This window comes from Puma concolor, chromosome A2, assembly GCF_028749965.1.
Source record: "Puma concolor isolate L17-30 chromosome A2, mPumCon1.1.hap2, whole genome shotgun sequence".
Classification (NCBI taxonomy): Eukaryota; Metazoa; Chordata; class Mammalia; order Carnivora; family Felidae; genus Puma; species Puma concolor.
In genome coordinates this window covers 29,292,665-29,317,422 of record NC_141668.1, presented here as the reverse complement: position 1 = coordinate 29,317,422, position 24,758 = coordinate 29,292,665, and the positions used below count along the sequence as shown (strand labels likewise).

Below are 24,758 nucleotides of genomic sequence, written 5' to 3'. Positions count from 1 at the left end.
TGAGTGTATATCCAAAGGAATTGAAATCTGGATCTTGACCAGATACCTGCACTCACATGTTCACTGAACCATTATTCACAATGGTCAAGACATGGAAACAACTCAGATGTCCACTGACAAACAAGTAGGTAAAGTAAAAGTGGTATTAAAAAAAAGAAACAGGGGCGCCTGGGTGGCGCAGTCGGTTAAGCGTCCGACTTCAGCCAGGTCACGATCTCGCGATCCGTGAGTTCGAGCCCCGCATCAGGCTCTGGGCTGATGGCTCAGAGCCTGGAGCCTGTTTCCGATTCTGTGTCTCCCTCTCTCTCTGCCCCTCCCCCGTTCATGCTCTGTCTCTCTCTGTCCCAAAAATAAATAAACGTTGAAAAAAAAAAAAAAAGAAACAGTGGCTTATACATACAATGGAATATTATTCAGCCTCAAAGAAGGAAATCCTGCCATTTGTAGTAAGACAGATGGACTCGGGGACATTCTGCTAAGTGAAATAAGCCAGATGCAGAAAAACACATACTGTATGATCTTACAGAAATGCAGAATCCAAAACAGTCAAACACATAAAAGCAGAGAGTAAAATGGTGTTTGCCAGGGAATGGAAGGAGAGGGCAATGGGGAGGTATTAGTCAAAGGGTACAAAGTTTCCCTTATGAAAAATAAATAAGCTCTAGATATTTACTGCACAAAATAAGGCCTATGATTCACAATACTGTATTGTATACTTAAAAATTCACTGAGAGGGCAGATCTTATGTTAAGTGCTTTTACCACAAAAAGGAGAAAAAAAGAAAAAGCGCAGGGACAAAAGGAAACTTGGAGGTGATGGAAAAGTTTTTGGCCTTCACATTGATGATGGTTCATGGGTGTACACTGATCTCCAAACACGTTGTACATATCAAATATCTATGGTTTTTTGTAGGTCAATCAGACGTCAGTGAAAGCAATTTTAGGAGAAGAACGAGCACAGAAGCATATTCTTCTGTAAAATTGCTGGGCTGAACATGGACGTATATGGGGGAGGAAGCTGGAAGACTGAGGCGGTGTGAAGACAGCTATCACACAGAGACATTTTATTTATTTATCTATTTATTTCTGTAGCTCTGCCACTCAGACTTGTTTGGACTATTATTCCCTTTGAAGGAGCCGAGTTTCCTCAATTCGTTTTTTTAATTAAAAAATTTTGTTTAATGCTTATTTGTTTTTGAGAGAGAGAGACAGAAAGAGAGAGAGAGAACAAGTGGGGGAGGGGTAGAGACAGAGGGAGACACAGAATCTGAAACAGGCTCCAGGCTCTGAGCTGTAAGCACAGAGCTAGATGCAGGGCTCAAACCCACAGACCCTGAGATCATGACCTGAGCCAAAGTCGGACGCTTAACTGACTGAGCCACCCAGGCACCCCGAGTTTCCTCAATTCTTAAATCATCCATTCTACATTTTCATAATCATTCTCCTGCACACATTCCAACCCCTGAACATAATGAGATGGATGTTGTTATACTTAAGATCAATGAGATAATATTTAATGTTTATAATCTCAACTAAATTACTGACTAGTGCTGGTCTTGAAATTTTACCCCTTGTCACAATATAAATACTACTATTATAAGAAATTGATCCTGAACCACCTTGATATCCATCTGTAGAACAGAAAAGTAGAATTAAAAAAAGAGGCAAGTCTCCCTAAAAAATGTTTTCCAGCCAGTAGACTGTATATGTATTTGGTCTCTTTGGTTGGGGACTATAAATAATAAGTCCAACGCCATATTGGCTTTGCTACAAAGAAGGTTAATGCCTTCACAAAGGAACTGATGAAGCATATGACAATGCATCAACCTCTTCACTTAAATAAGTTCAGCAGCACTGATAGATGAGCCTCTCTTCCCAAGTATGCTGGGATCATTTATAATGGGTGAGTTAACTGTGTTAACAGCCAACACGCTAACCAGAATGTAGGGTGGCCTGCCAGGGGAGTGGCTGATAATTTCCGTTTGTTGATCTAAAACCTTTGGAGGTGAAGACCCAGACTGACTGAAATGGACACTGAAAAATTGGCCGGAGTGTGAAGTTGTGTAATGTCTAACCGATAGCGGACAGCAACGGGACTGCTTAAATATGTCACCGATCATGATTTATGGACTTTTGCCTAATGTATGCACTTCACAGGATTTTTGTCCTCACTGAGAACACCTTTCAATACATCTGCCCTTTATTTTCTTAATTTCTCCTTTATACAGGGTAGGCCATTCCATAATAATGACAATGGTTGCATACATTTTTTTATAAAGTCATTATATGTAGCAACAAAGAAGGAAACAACTATGGGTCTGTGACGGGGTGCTTTCTCCCTTAGTTGGGATTCCTGTCCTTTGTATCTTGAATTGCTACCTGTGCAACTGAATAGACCCCCAGAGGCTTGGATTTCCAGGAAGGGGCATTTAGTATGCAGCTGGCTTCTCCCCACTGATGCCCACCTGCTGAAGTCAGTGACATTCCACACATTTGCTTCAGCAGGAGAACTGCCACACGCTGCTCCCACAATCTGGACAAACAGTTTTTTTATTTTTTATTTTTTTTGTTTTTTAAATCATCAGTATCATCTTCCCACTGCTAACAAAACTGTGGCAGTTCTGGAGAAAAATCAGGAAGAGGAAATGGAGAGGGAAGAATATGAGTCCTTAGGTGACTAGGCTTGGAAAATTTGGGCATGGGCACAGACCACCACATGGACACAGTGCTTTGCTTTTCAAAGGAAGCACAGATAGCTGACTTCAGTCTCACCCGCTTAGTAGATAACACGTTGTTTTGTTCATAGGTCCTTGAGATTATTTAAATAGCCGATAAAGATGAATTTCAATTGTTTTGTTTTTTCAGGAAAAAAATTCTCAGGGTTTGATTTATAGCCATTTCCCCTTTCTTTGTGGAGTACTGTTATATATAAATATATATAAATATAAATATATATATAAATATATATATATATATTTATTTAGATTTTGCTGTGGAGTCCTTCATAATTTTAAATGCTGGCTGTCATTTAAGTATTGTAACTCATTGGTACTTATGAACTACCAGCTTCAGTCCAGCCAAGGCATTATTGGCAAATTTTCCTTGAATACATGTATTTGACATTTTAGTGGCTCTTTCTTGATCAGTGTTTCTCACCTTGACTTCTAGGTGTTCACCTTGGACCCATATGTGTTAGAATGGCAGTGTTGGAAGTGATCTTACTGATAATCCAATGAAGCTCCATCATTTTACAGTTGAAAACATGGAGACTGAGAAAGATCACTCATCTGGACTGTGAGAAGCCACAGTCTTTATCCCTGGTCTCCTGATTCCTAATCTAACATTCTTTCCACAGGGCACACTCTCACGTCTTTATGTGATTTTTTCAAGGATGTACTAATTTTGGTGCCAAGATGAAGCAGGAATATTGCATGCTATAGTTTAAGGTGACTAGGTAACCAGAGGAAATCCCCACATTAAACAAAAAGGAGGGACAAAACTTCTTGAAATTCCACTTTAACAAGCTGGACTGGGTCCTTACCACAAGTTCCTTATGCCCTTCCAGCTGATTAATAAATTATTAGCTTAGGATTCAAAGAAGACCAAGATAGATTTGCTTTTTACAAACTCTCCTCCACAGCCAACACTGTTTAGATAATGTTTTAGCTTATCCTTAAAATATGTGCTCATGTGCATCAGTTTTGTAAGGAAGAGAAATGCAGAGACTCCGTGTGCACGAAACGGGTGAAAGGGCACTGGGTGAGCAGCTGAGAACTGGGAACCGAGACACCTTTAGTTATCCGATCAACATGGAATTTTTACTTACTTGAATCCTAGGAAAAGCCACTGAAGCCAGATCCAGGACAAGAATAGAATAATAATAGCTGCCGGGAAGGAAAGCATAAACCAGGATCCAAAGTTAATGCAACGACATTCAGGGTAACGCCTGTGTGAAAAGACAGAAAAGTGTTCACGGGAGTGTAAAGGGAATCCTTTCTGATGGTCCTCTGGGAAGCAACACCTCAAGTCTTTGCCATGCTCCCAGTCAAGAGGGAAGGTGTGGAACCTTCTCATCATTAAGTACGGCAGTTTGTTTTACCTCTTACCTCTTGTCCTGAATCTGTAACTCTGTGATTATTGCTGCTTCCCTCACAAGCAAGGGTGGGTATGTTATGATTTTTGTTCCCTTTGTTCAATGTGTAAGGAAGTGCTTGGGAAAGCTGGCACAGTGTACACTCACTAAATGCACAAGAAATGGGTATGCATGGGTGTATGTGCCTGGTTCTTAGCACTTGAATCATCGGTATGTGAGCGAGGAAAGACAAACAGACTTGGGAACAGATGAAAATTAACTTCATGGAACCTAAATTGGTAGCTGGCATCCCAGGCACTTAGGAAGGGACTCTGATCCATCCATATTGTCTTCTATAGCCGTTTCCCCTCTCTTCTGTCTGCCCTGAAGAAACTACAACCATCTTGCCAGGCCCTTCTTAGAATTAGACAGTGCTTTAGGGCTCAGCCAAACAGAATAAATCTGGACCAGATAAAAATGACTAAAAGTTCTGTGGAAAACATGAGCTCTTCCTTTATTTCTCCTAGTTATTTTCAGCTTTTCAATCCACATAAACACAAAACAATAATAAAAAAAGTTGGGGGAGGGGAGGAGTCAGAGACAAGCACAGTTTCTTTGGTAACCTCACATTTATTCTTCAAAAATGTAGTAAAAATTCCAAGTTAATTCTCACATAGTTATCTATTTTATGACAGAGGAGGGAAAAACAGGAAATTTGAGAAATAGTTTCTTTGCTTTTTTTCTTGACACAGTGACTTTGGAACTTTGGAAAGTACAGAAAACACACAGAAGCAATAAAGACACTGTTAACCTATTTTTATTATTTTTGAAATGATAAAATATAGAGAACTTTATAGAAATGATAGACTTTTATATCCTTGTTCTATTTAAATCACGCTTTGTATTTTTCCATTTAAAAAAGGTCATGTAAATAAATGAAATGTTTCACACTATAGCCATCAACATAAGCCACATTTTTCTATTTTATAAAGTGTCTCCTCTATTTTAAGATGGTTGCTAAGTAATGCAAAGACTTAAAAAAAAAAAAAGAATGGGTTTTTAAAACTCTAGATTTCCAGTGTTTTCTACCATTACTTTGAGGTTATAAAAAAATTGCTCTAGATCCTAGATTTATCAGGAGCAAGTTGGGATGATCATTATCTACCATGAAGAGATCCAAAGCTTAGCTTACACATTTATGCAATTAGAAATGACCAAGGGTAAGTAAGAAATGCTACAGAATACAGAGAATTGATGAATGGAAAAATGCTGTATCATGTCCATGAGCTTCTACTAAGAATTGCTAAAAATGTTTGCTGTCTTCAGTTGGAAAATTCAATAAGGAGGAAAAGGCTTATTCTTATTTCTCATCAGTTTATTAGACTTGGATTACAGGTTGATGGCTTATGCTATTCTGTTCAGCCTACAGGCATTTAGAAATACTGCTAGAATTAGGTTCAAACCAGCACCCCAAACCCCATTTCATCTCTCACCGCCTGTAGCTCATACTTTGAAATCAGGCTATATTGTTCTCCTTACTCAGTCCTCTAAAATTTAACTGGGGATGCCTGGGTGGCTCAGTCGGTTAAGCATCCGACTTCGGCTCAGGTCATGATCTCATGGTTTGTGAGTTTGAGCCCGCGTCGGGCTCTGTGCTGACAGCTCAGAGCCTGGAGCCTGCTTTGGATTCTGTGTCTCCCTCTCTCTCTGTCCCTCCTCCACTTGTGCTTTGTCTCTATCAAAAGCAAAAATGAACTATTGGGACCTCATGAAGATAAAAAGCTTCTGCACAGCAAAGGAAACAATCAACAAAACTAAAAGGCAACCAGGGAAAAGATATTTGCAAATGACATATCGGACAAAGAGCTAGTATCCAAAATCTATAAAGAGCTCATCAAACTCCACACCCGAAAAACAAATAATCCAGGGAAGAAATGGGCAGAAAACATGAATAGACACTTCTCTAAAGAAGACATCCAGATGGCCAACAGGCACATTAAAAGATGCTCAACATCACTCCTCATCAGGGAACTACCAATCAAAACCACACTCAGATATCACCTCACGCCAGTCAGAGTGGCCAAAATGAACAAATCAGGAGACTATAGATGCTGGAGAGGATGTGGAGAAATGGGAACCCTCTTGCACTGTTGGTGGGAATGCAAACTGGTGCAGCTGCTCTGGAAAACTGTGTGGAGGTTCCTCAAAAAATTAAAAATAGACCTACCCTATGACCCAGCAGTAGCACTGCTAGGAATTTACCCAAGGGAAACAGGAGTACTGATGCATAGGGGCACTTGTACCCCAATGTTCATAGCAGCACTCTCAACAATAGCCAAATTATGGAAAGAGCCTAAATGTCCATCCACTGATGAATGGATAAAGAAACTGTGGTTTATATACACAATGGAGTACTACGTGGCAATGAGAAAGAATGAAATATGGCCCTTTGTAGCAACGTGGATGGAACTGGAGAGTGTTATGCTAAGTGAAATAAGCCATACAGAGAAAGACAGACACCATATGTTTTCAATCTTAGGTGGATCCTGAGAAACTTAACAGGAACCCACGGGGGAGGGGAAGGAAAAAAAAAAGAGGTTAGAGTGGGAGAGAGCCAAAGCATAAGAGACTTTTAAAAACTGAGAACAAACTGAGGGTTGATGGGGGGTGAGAGGGAGAGGAGGGTGGGTGATGGGTATTGAGGAGGGCACCTGTTGGGATGAGCACTGGGTGTTGTATGGAAACCAATTTGACAATAAATTTCATATATTAAAAAAAAAGTAAATAAATGTATAAAATTAAAAAAAAAAAAAATTTGTTTAGGGGCACCTGGGTGGCTCAGTCGGTTAGGCGGCTGACTTCGGCTCAGGTCATGATCTCACAGTCTGTGAGTTCCAGCCCCGCGTCGGGCTCTGTGCTGACAGCTCGGAGCCTGGAGCCTGTTTCGGATTCTGTGTCTCCCTCTCTCTGACCCTCCCCCGTTTATGCTCTGTCTCTCTCTGTCTCAAAAATAAATAAACGTTAAAAAAATTTTTTTTTAAAATAATAAAAATAAATAAAATTTGTTTAATTGAAGAGGGCCTTTTTAGAATTTTTGCCTGGAGGGAGGTAATTCATTTAGTAAATGAAAGCCTGAAAAAGCAAAATTCTGTTTTCTTTTTGATTTTTTTCTTTAGTATTAAGGAAGTGAACACCACACAGGACAGTGGCCTCCATGATCATAACCTTTATACTTATATTTCCAGTGAATACTTTAAGTGATAATGGAATGAATGGCATACTGTGAAGGATTAGTTTTTCACTTTTTCTTTTCCCACTTCCTCATGCCCTGTAAAGTGAAGTGACTGCAAGTATCTGCCTAAAATAAATATCATGAACTATGTTAAGTACAATTCATTCTAATAGAATGAATTACTTTTACCTTTACTTTTACCCAACACTTTGAGTATCTACCATGTACCAGGCACTCTTCTAAATATTGGGGATATAGTGGTGAATTAGATGGATGTAAGATAGCCTTTCATAAAGTTTACATTTTTTAAACATTTTTTAAGTTTATGTATTCATTTTGAGAAAGAGAGAGAGAGAGAGAGAGAGAGAGAGAAAGTGGGGGAGGAGCAGTGAGAGAGGGAGAGAGGGGAAATCCCAAGCAGGCTTTGCACTGTCAGCACCGTCTGACTCGGGGCTAGATCTCACCAACTGTGAGATCCTGACCTGAGATGAAATCGAGTTGGAGGCTTAACAGACTGAGCCACCCAAGTGCCCCCATAAAGCTTACATTGAAATGAGGAGCACAGACAGTAAATAGGTAATCATGAAAACAATCAAACAAAATAATGTAATAGAAAATTACTAGGGAGAGGAAAAAGTTTTACATAGTGTGGTTAAAGAGTGTGATATTTGAAATGAGATCTAAATGGCAAGAAGGAGCCAGTCCTGTAAATAGCTGGGAAATAGTTACCTGCCCCCCACCCCCAGACAGAGGAAATAGCAAGTACAAAGGCCCTGAGGTAGGAATGAGTGCAGAATGTTTGAGGATCAGAAGGCTAGTGTGGCTGTGGGTAGTGAGCTAAAGTTAGTGGCATGAAATTAGGCCCAAGAAGTAGCCAACAGCAATCAGATCATGTAACACCTTGTAGGCCATCAGAAGGAATTTGAATTTTAGCACAAACGTAATCAGGAGTAATTGGAACATAATAAATAAGTGACATGATCTAACTTAAAGTCTATGTAAATTTGTTATTTACGTAAAGCATGTTGGTTAGATGGATCCTCAAGATTGAAGGCAACAAGAGTGGAAGCCAAGTTGTAGGAGGCAGAACTCCAAAATGACCCACAAGATTTCTGTGCCTGGTATACATGTTTTGTATAATCTTCTCTCTTCTGTGTGGAAAGAACTTGCATATAAGGTGGGATTTCATTCCTGTGATTAGGTTCTTTTATGGAAAAAGTGAAGGGATTTTGCAGTGGTAATCAAGGTCCCCATTAATTTTTGAGTTAATCAAAAGGGAGATTATCTTGGGTGGATCTGACTTAATCAGGTGAACCCTTAAAAGAGAACCTTTCCTGCTGGCCTAAAGAAGTAAGCTTTCCTATTGCCAGAGGAAGGGGCCATGTGTCAAGGACCTAGAGGTAGCTTCTAGAAGTTGAGAGTGACCCCACGCCAAAAGTTAGCAATAAAATGGGCACGTCAGTAATTCAACCACAGGGAACTCAGTTCAGGCCAGTAACCTGAATGATCTTGGAATAGGGCTCTACCCTTCTGTGGAGATTAGAGGTCCAGCTGTCACCTTGATTTTTAGCCTGGTGAGATCCTAAGCAAGGTTCTCAGCTAACCTATGCCTAGACTCCTGACCCACAGAAATTATGAGGTCACAAATTCATGCAGTTTTAGGCCGGTTAAGTTAATGGTAATGTGTAAAGTAGCAATATAAACCAAATACACAGGGAAATTTATTAGAAGACAAAAGAAGTTTGGCAGAGGAGTAGGGTAGAATGGGAAATAGAATAGATTTTAGCTGAAGTCAGACTGGTAGCAGTGAAGATGAGAAGACAATTGATTTTAAACATATTTGGGACAAAATGTGGAGGAATGAGGAAAAGGTGCCATTTATTGAAATGAAGTCTGAGGAGAGAACAGGTTGGCAGATGGGTAAGGGAATGGAGGGTCAAAAATGCTGCTGTGGGCATGTTAATCGAAGACGTCCCTTAGTTTTCCAAGTGGTCATGTTGGATGGGCAGTTAGATAGATGAGTCTGAAAATGAGAGCAGCGGGCAGTTAGAGATAGAAAAGAGGTCGTTGCCAACATACAGGTGATATTGTAAACCACAGAAATGGGTGTGATAATTTCAGGAGTAAATGGAGGTAAAAGGAAGAGGGAACACACCCTGGGGCATCTAGAGGTCAGGCAGAGGTTTAGGAATGAGCAGATGAGCTAAGCACATTTCATTCTAACACAAATCCTGTGAGGAAAGCATTATATATCCATTTTACACAGGAAGACACTACGTCTCATAAGGTTAAATGGATTGTTCAAGGTCACAGATTGTACACTCAAGCAGAATTTTCAACCCAGAAGGGGGGTTTAAAATACAATGTCTTTTCATTAAGGCATAGTGTCCTCAACTCCAGTCCCCAGGTGAAAATAGAAAGCTCCACATATACTGCAAGATATCCATAAGCCAGGGCACAAACTTTAAGTCTAAGGACATTTTAGAACACCATAGAAATGATTTCACCATAGCAGAGATGTGCTTTGACCTGAAGCCTGTGTGCCCATCATTGTTGAAACTCAGGAAGATAGTGTTGTTGTTGCAGTTCTCATGCCCAACTACAGAATGATGAATAGCATTAATTCTAATGAAATACACAGAAATTGTCTCAAAAGAATGGATGTACTTGTGGAAATTTACAGCCTTGAAACAAATTCTGGCCTTTAGAGCACTATACGCCGTGTCCATGCTGATTATAGTCCTTTTGATTAATGACTGCTTTGATTATTTGAGTCAAAGCCACTTTTCAGTTCTGTATTGGTATATTTGCAGACATTTCTTTTCAAATATTAACTACTTGTTATTCATGAACCAAGCTTATATTTCTAATAGGAATAGCAAAAATAAAATAAACAGCATCAACTGCTAGCATTATTGGCAATTTCCTATGTGCCAGGCCCCCTTGCTAAGAGCCAAGCATGCATTATCCCACTTAATCCTCACAGTAATAAGTTCTAGTATCACCCCCATTATACAGAGGAAGAAACTGAGATGATGTTCACAGAAGTTAAGCTAATATATGGCAAGACTGAAATCTGAGCCAAGGTCTGAGTGCAAACTCTGCAATACCCAAATTTCTTCTATGGTACTTGCCAGAGAACTTATTTCTGAGAAATATAATTGCTCAATTCTCCAGGAAGAAATCATGGTAACTTTTGAAGGTAGCTATTGTTAGGTAACTGGTTTACCTTCTCCCTCTATCATTAGCCAACAAGAAAGGTTAGGAAGGTGGGTACCAATAAACACATTTGAATTTAGGGCACCTATAAACACATTTATTTTACAATTTCTTAGTTTGTGAACCCACAGTAGTTATAATTTAATATGTGATTAGTAACAACGAGTGTGCTAATTGTTCACAATAAAAGTTCCTTCCATGCTCTTTGTACATCCACATATTACACAGCTGACGCCCACAAGCTGAAAATATTCTTTGATAATCAACAAGTGATGAAATTTTACTTCCATTTTAATCTGGTAGATTTGCGTTTTGGGTTTAACTAACAGCTGTTCTATTTGTTAAATAATATTGATGCATCAAAACTAGTTTGCTATGACAGCAGTAATTGCCTCTAATAATATTTCCCTCAGTAGCACAATTTTAATATCAAAAAATTATTTAGTTACTGAGATGATTCCCAAGAACAATAAGCACTTCATTTATGTCTTGGTAGAGTTCATCTCAGCTGATGATTATCGATCATCTACCTGGCGCCCCTTGTGTGCTAAAAGAATAAGACGATGATTCATTCAGACTCTATAAGTCTGAAAATCATCAGGGGTGATGGTTATGCATAAATGTAGATGAGACACGTTTACAGAGATGTGAATACAGTTTATGATCAGAGGAGATGGGAATGGTGGTATAGGAGTAACTGAACGGAGTTTCAGATGAAAGAGCATCCACACAAGTAGAGAAAGAAATTGACACAGTTGGCAGGCCTTTCAAGAACCGGAGTAGGAGGAAATGGGTTAATTACAAAGTGGTAGTTATTAACAATAATTGTCAGGGAAGGAGGAGATTGGGTGATGACTGGAAGTATTGTCAGTGGAGCAGAATGGAATGAGGGTCAGGCACAGAATGCTGATCAACCAGGATTTACCTAACAGAGGAGCTAATAAAAATCTCACAAACCTGTAAGGTAGTAACAGGAAGTAGGAAGACCAAAGAATATTTCCAGAATGCTCTATTCCAAGGATTAGTTAAGGATAATGGTGAATTAATCACAGAGGAGCCAGAATTTAGGTACCACTGGTGCTAGATTCAGATTAAGAATGCCAAAAAATGGCACACTTTATAGTTGAGTTAGGGAATTAGCTTCATCTGGTTAGTATTATTCTGAAAATCACCTCCCAAGCTATACATCAGCTCATGACAACAAGGGAATGGTTCAGTCTAACTAGCCACACACTTAGCTTTGCAACTATTTCAAATGCCACTTGCTATGTTTGCATGCTTACGTTAAAAAAAAAGAAAACGCCACCCATGAATGTGAAGACTGATGTAGTTTTTCTTGCTACTGGCAGCAAACTTGTGTTTTTAGAACTTTGCCATCTTGGCACCCTCACATAATAGGGTCTGTGAGGCAGTGAGACTGCAGAGTAGATAGAGCACTGGGCCTTGGGCCATCTGTCTTCATCTGGCTGTTCCTCCACTGACTAGTGATCATCAATTGCTTAAAGTCTCTGAGCCTCAGTTTCCTCATCTGTGAAAGGAGGGAACTGTACACATGCTCTGAAATCCCTCTGTCTTCACTTTTTCTCTTCTTAGCCCTCATTATTACTCAAGAGGATGTGTACTTCTTTTCCAAGACTAACATTTCGACTCTTGTTTCTAATTCCATTCTGCTTCTACCTGACTCTTGGCCAATCAATCTCCTCCTCTCTCTTTTTCAAAATGTCACACATCTCTTTTACAGTTTCCTTCTCCTGAGTGTAAAACAAAACTGACATCCCCCTTGTTCCAAGAGAACTCTCTGCCTCTGGTCACACCATGCTTGTTCTTTTTTTCTTTGCTTTGTCAAACTTGAAAGAACCATTTAAGTTAGCTGCTTTCCCCTCCCCACTATTTACTCACATCTTAACTCTCTGCAGTCTAAATTTGGTTCTCCCTCCCATGTGTCTTCTCCCATGTGGGGGACACTGATAAGAACCAAGCCTTTTCTTAGCCATCCTCCTCCTTGACCCTTCTACCACACTGCTAGTTCCTGAGTCATCCTCCACTTTGAAAATGGTCTTATTTGGCTTTCAAAACACCACATGCTCCTGGTTCTCCACCTACTCTGATAAACTTTTCTCATCTTTTTTTTCAACACTACCCAAGAGTCTATCCATGTCTTGATTCTTTTAACTTTTTTCTCCCTTTGTAACCATTTCGACATCCAAGATTTTAATTTCTGTGTGTGTGTGTGTATGTATGTGTGTGTGTGTGTATATGTGTGTGTGTGTGTATGTATATATATCCCTCAAATTAAAATTTTTTTTAATGTTTATTTATTTTTGAGTAAGAGAGAGAGACAGAGTGCAAGCAGGGGAGAGGAAGAGAGACAGGGAGACAGAGAATCTGAAGCAGGCCCAAAGTGAGGCTCGAACCCACGAACCAGGAGATCCTGACCTGAGCCAAAATCGGACACTCAACCGACTGAACCACCCAGATGCGCCAGCCCTCAGATTTTAAACTAACTTCAACGATGCGTTTGCAAATGACTACTGAAAATCTTGTGGATAGGGTCTTAGCAGGCCATGTTAATACATCCAAAATCAAATTTATTAATTTCTCCAATGAACCGAGAAATTCATAGCATCACTACCTATCTATCCATATTGGCAAAAATTCCCAGAGTTGCCCTAATCCCTCCTTGCCCTTAAATCCTCACACCTAATTACTCACTCTTCCTGTCTGTACATACAGTGTCCTGAGTCTAAATCCTATCACTTCACAACTAGCTTAGTTTTGCACTTATCATCTGTTAGCACTTTGGTAATAGACTCCTAATTGGTCTTCTATCCTCAGACTCTTAGAATGCCAATCAATCTGCACATTGCTGTTCTAAACAGTGCCAAAAAATACACAGATTATTTCACTGCCTCCCTAAAAACATGATTACAAACTTTTTGTGTTTTGGTTTTATGAATTATTTGCATTCATTTTCTTCATAAACATGCTATTTACCTCTTTTAAGATTGGGCCATGCTGTATATACAAGTTTTCTCTAGTGATCCTGGCCGTGCACACAGCTACACTCCTCTGTTAGAGTGAACGTTCAATTATGTTTCTAGGGAGGTAATTGTTTAGGGAGACAGAAGGGGGTTTGAATGATCCTGGTTTGGACCTCAGTCTGCTATACAAACATCCACTTTCTTGACTCTAGTAATAATAACAAACATTTACAGAGCATATGCTCTGTGCTAAGCACTTTTTAAAGTGTTATTTATTTATTTATTGTAAAACTCTAAACAACTCTCTAAGAGAGAGACCTTATTATCATCCCCATTTCTCTGGGAAGGTAACAAGCTTAAAGAGAGGAGTAATCTGTCCAAGATCACCTCGTTTGTAAATGGAAGAACTGGGATTTCAATACAGACATTTTAAGTCTAGAGCCTATGCTTTACTCCCCAGTATATGCCACCTTCACAGCAAGGATATATAGAGTATGTGTGCACTAAAATGTATGTAAAATTTCTGACACGAATTCAATACATGTCACCTAACTTCTCTCCTACATGTCAAAACCAAATGTTATTATGTTTTAAAATTTTTAAAGGTTTTCACATATGCATGTTTTGTCTAGAAAACCAGATGGAATTTCGAAGTTTCCTGACAAGTTTTATTTTTTGCATTCTCCAGAAGAATTCAAAACAGTGCCTTGCACATTGTCAGTCCTCAACTAATGTTTGTTGACTGAAGAGTGAAGGAATAAAGGTTTGTTTTATTTGCACTGAATGAAATTTAGCTTTCTCAGAATTCATTGTTCTTCCATTCTTTGTGCAAAGAAGAGAATAAAAGACACTTATATATGTATATATAAATATACTTATAAATATATTTATATGAATATATAAAATACATATAAATATATTTTGTATCTATAAGTGATAGATGGAGAGATGGATAAAGGCTTTGAAATGTGTTATCCATTCTCCTCTTCCCATTGTTTGTAAGATGGCACCTTTCTCTAGAAGTAAATGGTAGGAAATCATGGATTCTTAGGATTCATGCACCTTTGGAGCTGGGCGATCCAAAATTAAATTGCACAAAATCACTGTTGGTATTGCTTTAAAAAAGATGGCAAGCGGTGTCAAGAGGATAAAGGTGGCATTATTGTAGTGGATTTGAAAATAAAGGGCAATTTCTGTCTGTTTCCAAACATCTGGGCAAAGAATATAAATCCTTTTTTTTTTCCCTGTAGTTTTAAGTTTCTGGAACTTTTCCTAAAGAAAGTGAATGCATTTCATTCCATTGTTGCTTTGAGATGCTGTTGTCTTTTAGGGCCAATATTTAAGAAAAAGTTAAATATCTAGTTTGTTTAATAATATCAATTATATTTTTTCACATAAGGTTGTTTTTCCCCTCTATTCTACTATTTTCTATCAAGAAGGGGTACTCTGAGTTTCTTTCTTTTTGTGTATAATTCCTAATGTTAAAGTAAACTTTTGAAGACAAAACGTCGCCAAATTTCAAAGTACATGTTAAGCATTTTCTAAATTTAAAGAATCTTTGGCCAAATTCCCATGACTAGGAGAATTAGAAGATTAGATAATTAGGGAAAATAGTTACTGAAACATTTTGCTCAAAGTGCTACAATGCTCTCAATCTGTCATTGCAAATGACAAGGGAACAGTTAAGTAAAAGAAAATTTGGTTGATACATTGTGCAAGACTACAGACCAATGGAAAATTCAGCATAGATTACTTTACTTTACTTTAACACCATCAATTTCATGGGAATGGTGGAGGCTAGCAGTTCTCTAACACCAAGACTAAAATATAAAATTCTGGTCTAAATTTTTAGAAAAAGAGATTTACAGAGAAGACTGTAATGTGGAACCTTCTTGGGGAATTAATGAGAAAGGACAGTAGTCTAATTTTCAGAAAGAGATCAAGTACATTTCCTGTCTTAAATTAGGGGATACACTGGGTAAGTCCTTTCTGAGATGGCGAATTTCAGAAGTCTCCCACTTATAAACCAAATGCCTTTTAGAAGTTTGTTTCTAAGTTGGCCTTTGGGAGTATACATGATGCATGTGTAATCAGAGAAACAGTAAATACACATGGAGGTCTGTGGTAGCCTGTCCTAAACCACCCTGCCACTGTTTTTTGCACACAAGTTCTTGTTCTTTTTAGAATGGAGTGTGACATTTTCTTGAATCTTGGATGTCTTGGAAAAGCTATGCATGTACAACATTTTGCAAATAATTTCAGAAAGTTTATAAAATCTGTGAATCTGCTTTGAAGTATGTAATTTTCCTGAATTCTGAACCTGAATTTTTCTGTGAAAAGAGCTAAATCCTTTTCCAGAGCATCCTTAATGCTGCCCAACTTGCTGGAACTCTGACAATTATCTGTCCTATTAGTACTTGAAAATATACCTTGGGTGTAGAATCAGTTTGAGGCCTCACATAAAAGCATGGACTTTCAAACTATTTTTCAGTAGTTCTTACAATAGCTCTTACAAATATTGTCAAGTATTTTTACATAGTTTAATTCATTTAATTCTCACAATAATCATCTGAACTGTGACTATTTTCGATAGGTAAAATTAAGTCTTGGGGAGAGTAATGCACTTTTTATTCTTCAAATTCATAAAGTAAGTGACTGAAAATTGTGGAATTAAAATTTTTTTTATCGCTTATTTATTTTTGAGAGAGAGAGAGAGTGTGAGTGGAGGAGGAGCAGAGAGAGAGGGAGACAGAGAATCTGAAGCAGGCTCCATACTCTGAGCTGTCAGCACAGAGCCCGATGCAGGGCTCAAACTCACAAGCCGCTAGATCACGACCTGAGCTGAAGTTGGATGCTTAACCGATTGAGCCACCCAAGTGCCCCAGATTGTGGAATTAAAAAAAAAGTTTATTTATTGATTTATTTTGAGAAAGAGAGACAAGAGAGCATGCACCAGCATGGGTAGAGGCAGAGAGAGAGAATACCAAGCACATCCCATGCTGTCAGCGCAGAGCCCAACGTGGAGCTTGATCTCACATGAGATCATGACCTGAGCCGAAATCAAGAGTCTGACACGTAACTGACTGAGCCACCTCAGCACCCCTGAAAATTGTGGAATTTTGCATCCAAGTTATCTGACTCTACTCACATATTCCCCATGTTCTGCAATGGATTAACATCACAGTTGCAGACTAATATTTAGAGTCATGTATCTGTCCTTAGAATACTTTATTACTGCCATTTCTTGCAATTGCCCAATTCTTCAACTATTTTTGAATTCTAGGTAAGACTTCTGTAATTAGCACCTTTGCTCACCACTCATCTTTCAAGTTCAAATGCTAGTTCCCAAGCCCTACAAAAATTTTCCTCTGCAAATAATCCCTATTCGCTTTTGTTAACTATCATTTGCAGTATTATTTGTAATGATAAATGTTTTCCCCATTTGGCTAGAATGGTTAGCCAGGAGTTATCTCTTCTGAGCTTGCTTGGGGAATCTGTGGGCACCTACTGATTCACTATGCCCTACATATTTAACTCTTAGTAGAAGGGCAGATGTCCTGATGTCCTGATAAAAAACAAAGGAGAGTAGGGGCACCTGGGTGGCTCAGTCAGTTAAGTGTCTGACTCTTGATTTTGGCTCAGGGAATGATCTCACAGTTCGTGGGGCCAAGCTCCACATCGGGCTCAGTGCTAACAGCACAGAGTCCACTTGGGATTCTCTTTTTTCCTTTCTCTCTCTGGTTCTCCCCTGCTGTGTGCGTGCTCTCTCTTTGTCAAACAAATAAATAAACATTAAAAAAAAACAAAAACAAAAACAAAAACGAAGGAGAGTTAACTCAGGATAGCAATCACTGTTCCCGAATTCTCTGAATCAGTTAAGACTCACCTTCATAAGTTGCGTGCTGTCTCTTTATCAAATCGACAGTTCAAAACTTTTACTTACATATTGAAATGCTCAGCGAAGATCAGGTTGGTGGAAGTACCAGTGATCGTTGTCAGTCCACCGATGGTGGAAGAGTAAGCAATACACAAGCACATAAGTTTAAACATCATGTGGTCCTTCTTTGTTCGATACTTGGCTCCTGTGCCTGAATTCTGTTCAACAGAAAATAGTTTACACATCACGTGGTCCTCTACTATTTGTCTTCTGCGCCACCAACATTTAATCATTTTCAAGTCATCTTTACAAAAGAAAAAAAGGCGGCCTTCTTAACCTTCTTCTTGATCAAACCACTGCCCTACCTCACTTTCATTTTCACAGCCGAACTACTCAAAAGAGCTGTCTACATCCACTGACTGCATTCTTACTCACGCCAATCTCGCTTCCATCTCTTCAGTCCACCCCATGTGTGCTTGCTGTGATTATCAATAGCCTCCACATTACTAAACTCAACAGATACTTTTCAGTCTCAGTTTTGTAGACCTCTCAACAGGACCTGAAAGAGTTAATCGCTTCTTCCCGCTTGAAAACTCTTCTTAGGGCTTCTATGGTATCTCACTCTTCTGGGTTTTCTCCTACATCTCTGCTTGTTTCTCTGTCTCCCTTGTCAGTTCATTTTCCCTCATATTTCCTTAAAACTGGAATTTCTTGAAAACTATGTCATGGGCACCTGTCTCTTTTCACTGCAATGTTTATCCTTAGGAAATCTCATATATTTTCACTGGTTTAATGAATATAGATACACCAGACCATCAATTCTGTTCTTCAGCCCAGACTTCTCCTTTTAGACCTACATACCCAATTAACTGTTTAACATAATTTGAATGTCTTAAATAAAACCTCAATCCCAAAATGTTCAAAACCAAACTCACCATTTCCTTCCTCAAATGTAGTTCTTTTTCAGGATCACCTAATTAATCTGGTAGTATCATCATCATTATAATTACAAATACTTATAGTGTGCTTAGTGTACAATAAACACCGTTCTAAGTTAAAATTAAATAAACAACTTAATCCACTTTATTCTTACAACACAATGAGGTTAGCGCTGTTATCCCATTTTACACATGAAGACATGAGATGGCTTGCCCAAGGTCACATAGTCTGAAAATGGCACACTTGGATTTTAAAGCCGTGTAGTCTTGTTTTACAATTCATAACCTCAGCCACTACACTATATTGCTTGTCCTCCTTGAAAACATTCTCTTCCTCACCCTCCCAAATCATGTCAATTTTATCTACTTAAATATGTCTGGACTCTTTCGTGTTCATCTCCACTACTATCACTTTGGTATAAATCAAATCTGATTTGGGCTACTGTAATAGCCTCCTTATGGGTATTTATCTATCAAGTCTTGCCTATTTGAGACCTGTCCCACACATTTCAGCCTTAAAAAAATATAGATGTATTTTTAAAATATACAAATAGAGCAATCTCCCTATTCCATACAGATAGGTATGCTATCTGTGATATACGCACTGAAAGATCTTTGGGAGAAATCACAGAAAGGAAATATTTTCTATTCACTGAGAACCATCATGGATGTGGGAATGACTTAGCATTGTAGGGTCTGGTGCATTGATTGTAATTTGCCTCTTACCTTCTAATTAACTTAAAAGTTAGCCCTCTGGGTATCTACTCTTCACCTAAAATAATTTGTAAGTGTCTCCTTTTGTCTAATATTTCCTACATTTCCTACATGGAAATGATGTGTATTTTCCACGATAAAAGCTGCCATTGAAAATTTGAAAAATAAATGGTATGTAAATTAAATAGCAAAATATCTTTAAAAATTATTATAGTGGTACAAATGAAATTTAGGGCTTAAAAATGATCTATTTTGCTACAGAAAAGACCAAAGAGAAACCAGAAAGTGATATATAATTTGGATACAATTAAACTGATAATAAGAATGGGAACTTAAAGATGTAATGTGTATAATAATTCTCACTGACACATTAAAACTTCCAAAATTACAAAAAACACTTTCAAAACTACAAAGAAAAAACTGTATTTCATATAAAAGCTGAACTGCAAATATATGCATATATAGGTGTTTATATATGTATATAAAGCACAATGACTAAAATGCATTGGCTGATATAAAATTTTAAAAATCAAAATAAGAAAATACTAATATATTCACCATGTTTTATCCTTTATGGACTTCCCATACTTTTCCCTCTGTATAGACCTTTAAAACATACATTAATGCTACTGCACATAAGGTGATATTTATGCAAATATCATGGACAATTTAGAAACATTAAAAATTCAAGTTAAATTTAAATTCTGCAATAAATTGTAACACTAATATATCATAATACATGTTAAGGGTTAAGTGCAGGTGTTGGGAGGTGGGATGGGGTGCAACAATTCTGTTATCATCCAGTAAATGTGAACCCCATGCAGTCAGCTCTATTGTTTGAGTTTGTTTTTGTTTTTTGTTTGTTTTTTTTGTTGTTGTTTTTGGCTTAGGTCATGTGATTACTGGGTCTAATTTATTGAGGAGATGATGTTATAGTAAGAGGTAAAGACTGAGGTCCAGAGAGACAGTAGTGGAGGTCAGTGGGCAGAAAACTAGAGCTGTTCTTAAAAAAATTCTTTTAGGGGCGCCTGGGTGGCGCAGTCGGTTAAGCGTCCGACTTCAGCCAGGTCACGATCTCGCGGTCCGTGAGTTCGAGCCCCGCGTCGGGCTCTGGGCTGATGGCTCAGAGCCTGGAGCCTGTTTCCGATTCTGTGTCTCCCTCTCTCTCTGCCCCTCCCCCGTTCATGCTCTGTCTCTCTCTGTCTCAAAAATAAATAAACGTTGAAAAAAAAAATTTAAAAAAAAAATTCTTTTAAATTTAAATTCAAGGTAGTTAACATACAGTATAGTCTTGGCTTCAGAAGTAGAACCCAGTGATTCATCTCTTCCATATGACACCTAGTGCTCATCGTGAAAAGTGCCCTCCTAATCCCCATCACCCATTAACCCATCCTCCATCCCACGTCCCCTCCAGCAACCCTCAGTTTGTTCTCCATATTTAAGAGTCTCTTACGGATACATCCCTTAAGAAAGCCTGAGACAAGCCATTAATTGATCCAACTACTGGTACAGAAACTACAAAAACAATGGAAAGGAGAGTCCTCAGCGGGTTAGTCTTTTGCTGAAGACAGTGGTTTCAACCTGAGACCAAGGGTTGACCAAAGGGCCCAAAAGAGATTTGTAATAAGTCATTTGGACTAGAAAGTCAAGAGCATGTGTTCGCAGATATGAGGGCAATAAAATAAGCACTACATTCTTCCATAAGTAGATGAGGAATTTGGTGTGTGTGTGTGTGTGTGTGTGTGTGTGCGCGTGCATGTGTGTGTTTGGTGTACTTTCTCCTAAGAGTTTGGGAGGGAAAAATGATTCTTATGCAAAGAAAAGAAAAGATGCAAAACATCTAGAGGGCTGAAGCTGGAGACAGTCAGGGATAACATGGCCAGAGAAGACTTCCTGTGCTAAGAAGACCAAAGGACATTGCCATGGACATACTGTGAATGGGAAAGTGCTTGCTTTATAATGTTTCATGAGGGGGGACTTACGTGAATTTAAATATTCAGAATAAAGTAATTTTTATAATAAAAATATATCCACACACACATAATGCCTAGGAATAGCTCAAAATGAAAAATGTCAAAATATTAACAATAGAATTGGGGGTATCTTCTGTCTTCTTGATACTTTTTGTATCTTCTACAATCATAAAAGAGTTTTCCCAATATATAAAAGACTTGTAGACTATTAGTGCAGACAAGTATTTAGAGATTACGTGGTACATTTTTCAGAAGACCAAAATTCATCTTAAATGTGACATAGCTGGTCACTGTAGGACTGAAACCAGAATCCACGTATCTGAGTTTCCAGTCAATTATTTCTTTGGTACCATTTGACCTTCCAGAACACTTTTTATTTATGTGTTTTTAAATCTACACCTAAGACTTTATACTTAATTACATTTCATATTGCTTTTATCATAGCAATTGTAATCTGTTTTTATTCAATCCCAATTGTTTGTTATTTCACACAAATATGACATCTAAGACCTTGTGAATGTACCTTCTACAAATTCTTCCAAGCAACAGACAAATTTTGTCTAAGACATGACCAAATGTCAATCCCATGACATCATCACATGGGAGGTGCTCAAGGGACATTTCAGAACAGAAATCTTGCAGGTCCAGATATAACTCACTATTGCCACCTGGTGGCTATGACTGGAGATTCCAGGGGCATGTTAAACATTTCCTTCCAATCTTCCTTACTAAAAATGCATACATGAACCAGCATAGGCTAAACCAGTGGTCTTCAATCATGTGCATAATAATTCACTGGGGTGAGAGTGGTAAGAAAACGTTAGGGGTGTCCATTTACATTTAAATAATTATTGATGGCTAATTGTACAAAATCTTAGTTCTAGCTAATCATTTTCTGCTTGCTGAAGACAGCCAGTTTAAAATCTTCTAGCTCTTTTTGGGTATTTATTCGCACTTATCTTAAAAATAGCCATAGGATATAATATATTTATTTCACAGTTGTTGGCATTACAATTAAATTTCTACTATGTTAGACGATGGGAATTTCGCTTTCTTTCATAGACTTGACCACTGAACACACTCACACTTTCCACGTCCCCATTATCCTCCCATTATGACTACATGATAATTTAGAGCAGAATTCAATGTTCAGAATGCTGCCTAGAGTAGAGATGTATGAACATCTGAGCAATACGACCTATATTACTTTTCCTGTTTTGTACTTTTTCTACCCCTCCTTGTTTGCTTAATTTTCTAAGTTTTGCTTAGTTTTCTAAATAACCACCACTAAATGGCCCCAACCATTCTGCGGTTGTTTAAATCGTCTCTCAGAACAATCAAACAACATACTTAGCCTACCCCAAGTATTCTACCAATTTCACTGTCTTAGAGCACTTCTTTCAGAGGCCTTCCTAACCTTTTCTAAGTCCAGTCATTTTCTTCTCTACATCTGCAAAGATCTACCTAGACTTTAGTCTATCCTCTTGCTTCTATCCATAATTTGACTGGATATTGATTTCAAGATTGAAAATAAATGTTATGCAGAATGTTGAAGGCATTTTTCCCTACTGTTTGAATTTCCAATGTTGCTATAGAGAAGTTTTTAGCCATTCATGTTTTTCATCCTTTTAAATGAATCAGTTTTTCCCTTTTCCTGATAACTTTTAGGATCTTCCCTTTTTTTCATAATATCCTGAAATATCAATAACCTTCTCAATGTGAGTGTGTTTCATCTCTTATGTTGGCACCCAGTGGGACTATTAATCATAAAAATTATATTCTTCCACTATGGAAATTTTCTTCAATTTTTGATTAGTCTTCACTCAGTCTTCTCTATTCTTTTCCTGAAATTTCCTATTATTCTCTTCTCTTGTTTCATTCTATTTTTTTCTACTAAATTTTCTATTTATGATGTAATTTCATATTTTTAAATTACATTTTATATATTTTATATTTTATTTATGTTCACATTTTATTTTTTGTCTTCTTGTTCCTCTTTTAAAGAATTCCATTCATGGATAAATTCCTAGAAACATACATTGTACCAATACTGAATCATGATGAAATAGAAAATGTCAACACACTGATTACTAGCAAGGTGATTGAGTCAGTAATCCAAAATCTCTCAACAAAAAAAGTCCAGGACTAGATGGCTTCATTGGTGAAGTCTACCAAACATTCAAAGAATAATTAATACCAATCTTACTCAAACTTCCAAAAAATAGAAGAGGAGGGACTCTTCCAAACTCATTTTATGAGGCCAGCATTAATTACCATGATACCAAGACCATTCAAGGACACTACAAAAAAAGATAATTACATGCCACTATCCCTGATGAACATATATGCAAAAATCCTCAACAAAATCATAGCAAGCCAAATTCAATACATTGAATACATTAAAAGGATCATATACCATTATTAAATGAAATTTATTCTAGCGATACAAGGCTGATTCAACATCTGCAGCTTGTCAATGTGATACACCTCATTAACAAAATGAAGGATAAAAATACCACATTGATAGATGCAGTAAAAGTGTTTAACAAAATTCAGCCATCATTTATGATAAAAACTCTCAATAAAGTGAGTACAGAGGAAATGTACCTCAACATAAGAAAGGCCATATATGACAAGCCCACCGCTAATAACATACTCAATGGTGAAAAGCTGAAAGTCTTTCTTTTATGATCAGAACAAAACAAGGATGCCCACTCACCACATCTATTCTACAGAGTATTGGAAGTCCTAGCTAGAACAAAAAACAAAAAACAAAATAAAACAACAACAGCAACAAAACAGAAAAGAAAGAAAGAAATAAAGAAAGAAAGAGAATCCAAATTGGAAAGAAAGAAGTAAAACTGTCACTATTTGTAATGAAATGATATTATATATAGAAAACTCTAAACACTTCATGAAAAAAACTGTTAGAACTAATAAAAAAATTCAGTAACATTGCAGCAAACAAAATCCATATGCAAAATCTGTTGCATTTCTATACACTAAAATGAACTGTCAGGAGAAGCAGAAAACTATTCCATTTATAATTACACAAAATAATAAAATATCTAGAAATAAATTTAACCAAGGATGAAAAAGACCTGTATATTGAAAACTAGAAGACATTAATGAAGAAATTGAAAAAGACACAAATGGAAAGACATTCCATGCTTACAGATTAGAAGAATCAATATTGTTAAAATTGATACTACTCAAAAGCAATCTGTAGTATCCAAACTACCCAAAGCAATCTACAGATTTGATGCAAATTTGATATCAAAATTCTGATGACATTTTTCACAAAAACAGAGCAAACAATCCTAAAATTTGTATGGAACCACAAAACACCCTGAGTAGCCAAAGCAATCTTCAGAAAAAAGAACAAAGCTGGAGGCATCATGCTACCTGATTTCAAACTATATTAAAAATCTATAGTAATTAAAATAGTGTGCTAATTGGCATAAAAACAGACTCATAGATCAATGGAACAGAATAGAAAGCCCCCAAATAAAACCCACATAGATACAGTTAATTAATTTTTGACAAAGGAGCTAATGGGGTAAAGGAGGGCCTCTTCAATAAATGGTATTAGAAAAAGTGGACAGCCACATGTAAAACAATGAAATTTTGCCACAATCTTAAAGTATACACAAAAATTAGCTCAAAATGGGTTAAAGACTTGAACATAGTCTGAAACCATAAAACTCCTAAAAGAAAACTTAGATGGCAACCTCTTCGACATAGGTCCTGGTG

At 37.6% G+C, this 24,758-nt stretch overlaps 1 protein-coding gene across 5 annotated transcripts in view; it reads right to left on the bottom strand.

Moving 5' to 3' along the window:
- Positions 1–24,758, bottom strand: part of SLC13A1 (solute carrier family 13 member 1) — a 143,220-nt gene that overhangs the window by 59,394 nt on the left and 59,068 nt on the right. For all 5 annotated transcript variants that reach the window (XM_086691208.1, XM_086691216.1, XM_025929730.2 and 2 more), the window contains exons 7-8: positions 17,447–17,598; positions 3,826–3,945 (exon numbers count right to left, since the gene is read on the bottom strand). In XM_086691208.1, the coding sequence (XP_086547334.1) occupies positions 3,826–3,945; positions 17,447–17,598 (272 nt within the window). The remainder of the gene's footprint in view (positions 1–3,825; positions 3,946–17,446; positions 17,599–24,758) is intronic.